The sequence below is a fragment of the Buceros rhinoceros genome, unplaced genomic scaffold, assembly GCF_000710305.1.
Source record: "Buceros rhinoceros silvestris isolate BGI_N320 unplaced genomic scaffold, ASM71030v1 scaffold37367, whole genome shotgun sequence".
NCBI classification, from domain to species: Eukaryota; Metazoa; Chordata; class Aves; order Bucerotiformes; family Bucerotidae; genus Buceros; species Buceros rhinoceros.
Window position 1 is genome coordinate 29,698 of NW_010424607.1, and position 6,410 is coordinate 36,107.

General features: G+C 48.3%; 1 protein-coding gene and 1 pseudogene across 1 annotated transcript in view; one reads left to right on the forward strand and one right to left on the reverse strand.

Moving 5' to 3' along the window:
• RNF34 (ring finger protein 34, E3 ubiquitin protein ligase) overlaps positions 1-3,166 on the reverse strand; it is a 4,509-nt gene extending 1,343 nt beyond the window's left edge. Inside the window, exons 1-4 of the mRNA XM_010140849.1 lie at positions 2,954-3,166; positions 1,225-1,614; positions 869-925; positions 428-629 (exon numbers count right to left, since the gene is read on the reverse strand). Of these exons, the coding sequence (XP_010139151.1) occupies positions 428-629; positions 869-925; positions 1,225-1,614; positions 2,954-3,157 (853 nt within the window). The 5' untranslated portion in view covers positions 3,158-3,166. The remainder of the gene's footprint in view (positions 1-427; positions 630-868; positions 926-1,224; positions 1,615-2,953) is intronic.
• Positions 3,167-3,281: 115 nt separating this feature from the next.
• Positions 3,282-5,097, forward strand: LOC104497582 (annotated as a pseudogene).
• The last annotated feature ends 1,313 nt before the right edge of the window (positions 5,098-6,410 follow it).

The following is a 6,410-nucleotide window of genomic DNA, read 5'->3' on the forward strand; positions in this document are numbered from 1 at the left end:
GTACTTGGTCTTTGGCCAGCGTAGCTTTTAATCCTGCACCGCAGTAAAGCCCTGAGCCGCTCTGGTCTGTTGGCAGCTACTGAGCAGCTCTCGCTAATGCCTTGTGAAACCTAATAAAGGACGTGGAGGTGCCAAATTTCACATTCTCTGAGGAACCACTTCTCAGCTGAGCACTTTTACCTTCACGGTGAAAGCTGAGCTCTCCGAGCTTCGGAAAGTCGTCTAAAAACCAGCACAGTCCTGGAAAGCTTCATTTACTCCCTAGAGCCACATGCAGCTGCTCCAGGTGCACCCTGAGTTGTTACAACCCCCTTTCCAGCTGCTCCAGCGGAGCAGACCGAGTCAGATACTAGGTCCTGCAGGCGGCAGAAGCAGCTACTGCAAACTGGGAAAGAAGTAGTTTGAAGAGAGTTAAATAGAAACCTACGTGTCCTGTGGTTTTCCTCGCTCTCTCTGAACAGTCTGCTCACTTTTTCCACGAGTTCCCATTTTTCACAGCATCCTGAGTAGTTGACAAAATTACACGCGAGTATCTCCTTCAGCTGCCGAACGCTCAACCCTTCAATGTCTTCCAGACTTGAAATGTCGGACAAAGACGCCCTCACTCGCTTTCTGGACAATCCAGGGGTCTGAAACACATCGACTGTATGTTTTTAACTGTCCTGCTAAGTTCAGAGCACCAGATAAATTAAGCTGCAGCAGCTTGGCTAAAGTTTTATTCTTTTTAAAGCCAGTAGGTGCAGATACAGTGTGCTGATGGACACAGCCAGTTCCGAACGAACTAGGGTGAGATTCGAAATGCTGGCAGACCTCAACACTACAGGGTGTCACATGCCAACAATTTCTGTTGGGACAGCCCATGTCTCACCTGCTCTTCTGCACTTTCTTCCTCTTCATTGCTGACAGAGGATGTTTCCGTCTGCCCCTGTGTACAAACCGAGACCAATCAGAATGAAAACACGTCTTACAAAACATTTCCCTTTACACCAAACTGATCACACCTGACGGTGACATTTTGAAGCCTCAACTGCTGCTCATCGTTATCGAGCTAAGTCTCCTGAACTACTCTTACCTGGTAACCTTCCCTTGTTTTCAGGGGAGAGATACAAAAGGCCTTCTTCCTGCCACCCCAAACTGCACCAACTGGCATTTTATTATAACTCGCTACATACCTATTCCAGACCAAAAAGCTACGCTATGCCGTAACCATGTCGACTGTCGTACCTGCAGAGGAGTTCTGTTCCCTGTGCTTCCCCTTCTGTTTGCAAGTTCTCCTTGAGACGACACAGATACAGACATAGAAAATGGATGAGTAAAAAACGCCGACGTCTGTGACCGTGACGAGTGCAAGCTGCTAGCGTCCATATCCTCCTCCGGACCTAATCCATGGTGGCACAGCACCAGATCCACCAAGTCTTCTTTCTCCCTGCAAGTATCCGTTGGTATGTTCCTGAGAATCAGATACTGCCGCAGATCCTTCACTTTCAGTCTCATTAGCTGGGGTCGCTGAAAGGCTGTTTCTTGCAGCAGGTGACAAGTGGAACATCTTCGGAGATTCTCTTGTAAGACTGAACAAACGGAGCAAAAATCCTTCTTGCAGTCACAACACACGTGCTAAGGAGAAGGAGAAAACACCCGCTCAGCGTGTGGCAGAGGACAAACCCAGCGCAGCGCTGCCCTTTGCCAGGCTACGTCATGTACTGTCAGTCCTTCCGCTGTCAGTTTTGACAGACATCGTTTTTAGGATCTGAGTCTAGAACACTGCCCTGTCGGGTTCTGCAGGCGTTACCGGGCAGGCCCGGCCAGGAGCGCTACTGTCTGCTGACCTGAGGTGTCAGTGAGAAAACATGATGAATGAACAAAGGAATAAAGTACTCACAGTTTAGAAAATAAAAACGAAAGCCAGTTTTATGGTACATTAAAATACTTTTCAACATACTGGCACTGCTCTTTTCACGTGTAAAATCCAGTATAATCCCCAAACTGTAAAGAACATCCTTCCTCCTCAGCTGATTCAAAGAACTGAGAGTCAGCCTTAAACATGGTGAATCACGAGGTAAATACTCCCCAACGCCCAGATGTCAGGTCTGAGGCGCGCTTTGTTCAAAAGACTCACTATGACACCCAAGAGCGAGAACAGGCAGGACTTTGAGCAGTGATTTTTAAGTAGTCATCTCATTTGTGAACAAATCCAACCGCTTCAAGTTTTTCAGGGTTTTAGTAAATGGCCATTAGGTTCAGAAAGCGTCCCTACACAACCCTTCATTCGACTGAACGCCAACGGTTGACACGCCAACAACAAGACGTGCAGGAGGGGGGAGACTGAACACACAGACTGAAGACAGAGGCTCCATGTTTAGCTAAACGAGCCGCAGAGAATCAGGTCACTGAGTGGACAGAACAATGACACTGGACAGTCACGATACAGAACAACATGAACAATCTCAGTTTTATTTATCTGCAGTAACCCCCCAAGCAGCCTCCAAACGCAGGAAGAGGCTGTTGGAGCACAGCAGCATTTAACAGAACTAAACCTGCGCAGGAAAGAGCAACACGAGGATTTCACAGAAAGAAGCTGTGATGCTCCATTGCGAGTTTTTAGCTTTCCTGTCACTCACTTTGTTCATCCCAGTCCTCAGCCGTTACACTGGTACCATCTTCAGAACCAGATGTGTTTTAATGTTCGAGATTCTGAAGCTAAACCGTATCTTTCAAATTGGAATCCACTGATTTTTGGTCAGAGCAGATGCAGTGTGTCACCACTTAATGACCATCAGGCCTCTTGTAATCCCATCTGACATTAATTTCCTGTGACCCCAGCATAAGGCGGTTCTTCCCTCCCTGGCTGCTGCCTCGGGATTCCTTATCCAAGGAAAAACACACGTTCCCCCCCAGTATGCCCAGAGATTAGCTCCTGTGAGTACAAACACGATGTAATTGGAAATACACTCACCTTTTTCCTGAAGACTGAAAAGGACAGCCCACAGGCTTTGCAGACTATGTTGGTGCCCGCCGCAGCTGGAGATGGGTAGGCCGAGAAGTCTGTATTTGGTGCGAATCTGAAGGGGCCAGCACCTCCCCCAAAGCCAGCCTGCTGGCCACGGACTGCTCCCGTCCCCATGACTTCATTCAGCAACCCACAGCAGGAAGCCCACATGGAAGTAGCTCCCGCCTGAAAACATTCACAAAGCAAACAAAGAAGATTAATATCGGAAAGTTCGCATCAGATGTGACTGGCTACCGAAGAGCTACTGCACTCTGCCTGCCATCAGCCCAAAGGCATGCGGTGTGAATTCCCAGAGCGCTGCTGGCTCCACCAGCTGAATAACCTCCACTTCCCAGCTGCACACCAAAGGAGGGAAGATTCGCTTCCGAGAGGCTCACGCCGGCACAAGGAGCTCCCTTTCATAACTCCTTTTCTAGCCGAGTTCCGCACAACAAGGGTAAGGCACTTGAGGAGGCAACGCGACAGCGGAGCAAAGAAGGAAGAGACTAACAGCCAGTCGTGGGCGAGGGGCAAAGCCTGAAGCCATGACAGGCAGCAACACAATTTGTCCTCGTCATCCGTGCAGAGCTGGCTCCTGCAGCTTCTTCTCCAGAACCGATCCAGCTCTTACGCAACTCACAGTAAAACTCTCTAAAAAAAGTTTCCAGGTTTTCAAACTCTAAAGTAATAAACCAATCACAGAAGGGTCGGGCTGTGTGGTGTGCCCTGAGCTGCGTGTGCCATGAAGGAGACGTGCGGTACTTCTGGAGTGAGATCTAGGGGGCTTCCGGGCTGCAGAACCAGCCTCAAGAACATTATGGAGTAACTTCACCAAACTGGCTCGTCCAAAGAACGTAGATCTCATTCAAACTCAAAGGCTGGTTGAGGCAATGAAGCCATCTGAGGTATATGAAGATGAGAAAGAACTGAATCACAGGCTCATTGTTCTGGGGAGACTGAGTAACTTGGTCAAAGAGTGGATTCCTGAACCGGGCGAGAGCAGGAATCTCTCACCTTCAGCCGCAGCAAACATTGGTGGCAAACCATTTAGACTTGCTTCTACGAGCTTGGAGTGCACACTAAAGGTGCTGACAGAGACGTTCTTTGTGTCACTCCTAGGTTTTTTTCAGTCATTCTTTGAACAACGAAACATCAGGAGGAAATAAAAAAAAAAATCTAAGAGCAGCTGAAGACACGCATGTACCTGTGGTAGAGTTTGACGGCACTGAGATAGATCTTGAGTTTGTGAGGTTGTCTATGCAAACCATTTCTGAGAACCTGGACCTTGGCGATAACTCCTGCCTCCAAAGCCTAGATAGAAGATGTGTACAGCACTTAAACGGCTGCAGGGTGACTGACGAAATACATCTCACCTGTCAGACAGAGAGAACTTGCAGCTCACGCTCCAAGCCATTAAGTTATGGGCGAAAGGACGCAGCATCTACTCCAACATGCTGCGATTTCTCGGTGGGGTTTCCAGGACAATGCTAGTAGCTAAGAATGCGTCAACTCTATCTCAGTGCTTTGGCTTCTACTCGTTAGCAAGTTCTTCCTGCTTTTTTCCAAATGGGAATGGCCCAGCCCGCTATTGTTGAAACCACCCGAGGAGAGCAACCTTGATTTAGCAGTACGGGACCTGGGGGTAAACCCTTCCAAGAGGCACCGTGCAGTGCCGATGCCACAGCAGAACTCTGCAGACGACCTGTCTACATCAGCGCGAGCAGTAACGAGAAGAGTTCAAACGCTGCAGTTGCAAGTGAGATTCTACATGGAAAATCGGATTGGTCAAAGCTTTTTGAAGCCCTGAACTTCTTTCAGCAGCATGAACATTACACTGCGCTGACTGCTGCTGCCTCTGCTGAAGAGCAGCACTTACAGCAGACTGGCCCTGGCCAATCTAGATTTGTGTGCTGGCTGCAAACTGGGAAAGGGACGACTTTATAACCACTGCACGTGGAAAGCCAGAGTCCTTCCCGAGCAACCAAGAACTCGGCAAACAGAGCGGATATGTGGCAGCGTGGTTCTTCGGAATAATGTTTAAGAGCATGGAGAATGCGGAAAGCATCAGTATCAATTTAACATGCGTTACCACCGTTCAGAGACAGAGTTAACAGACAGGCCACCAACCTGCTACAGGAAGGTATGAAGAGAGGCAGCGCATGTGAAGAGAGCCAGTCTTCATTAGAAACTAGTTACGGTCTAGCTCCTCCAAAAGGGAAGCATTCTTCAAGACCCCCCTGAACCTGCTGGCTTGTTGTCCTTCAAAATGTTTAACAGAGTCCCCATCCCTGGAGGGGTTTAACAGACGTGTTGATGTGGTGCTGAGGGACGTGGTTTAGGGACCCTGGCAGTGCAGGGGGAACCGCTGGGCTCAATGAGCTTAAAGGTTTCTTCCAACAGATGATTCTGTGATTCTATAAACAGACTTATTCTACACTGATTTGATTTCAGTTTTGAGTCACACCATTTCATCTTAAAACACTACAAAATAATCTATATATATATATAAGTTACTGCTTTTCATCCTCGAAAGCCTTTAGCACTAGGCTCTCTGTCAGAAGGGCATATGCTACTTAACGGTGGAATTTGGACTCCAGGTTGTTCAGGCCACATGTTTAATCACTGTCATGCGGCTCACTGAAACCTACAGGAAAAAAAAAAAAGGGCAAATAGAATCACATCAGGTTCTTCTCGAAAGGAAGTCGAGTGGTACAACTTCCTTTAAGCTTTTTTTTCCCCCCCAGACTTTTTTTTCTTATCTATGCTGGTCACAGCTGTTCTGGTTTTCATTCCAGGGCAGCATCTTTTTTGTCCCAAAGCAAGAAGATATCAAATAATGGCATTTGAGACTTGTAGTTCCTGCTGTAAATCCTAAACCCCCAGCACTTCAGCTCCGCAGTGATGGGGCTTTAATTCTTGTAGTAACTTGACTACTTTCTACATTAAACTGCACTTTTCCCCCGAACCGAACGCAGTCCTGTTACATTTGTGGGAACTTCATGCAGTAACTGGGGATACACCAGGACGTCCCTTTTCAAACCACTGAGCACACGAGGTAAGAGAAAAGTCCTCACACTGGTTTAGAGAGAAGCCGCGAGAAACAATGCCACAGGACCAAACGCGTTCCACACTCACCTGGTACTTCGCTCCTACTGTTGGGAGCTGCACAACACGTAACACCGTGTGCAGAGATAACATCAAATATAGGTGCAACAGATCGAATTTGCTGGTCTAATTTTAGCAGTATTTCAAGAGCAAAATTCACCCCGGGCACAACAAGAACGCCCCATGCGCTGAGGGCATCCCCCACACAGGAGAAAATCCTCCTAAGCCTCCTGTGAGCGGAGCTGAAGGGAGATGAACACCAGTGGCCCTTCCCTGACCTCCAGCCACGGCAGCCCGAGCCTGTGGCTGGGCGCCCCGC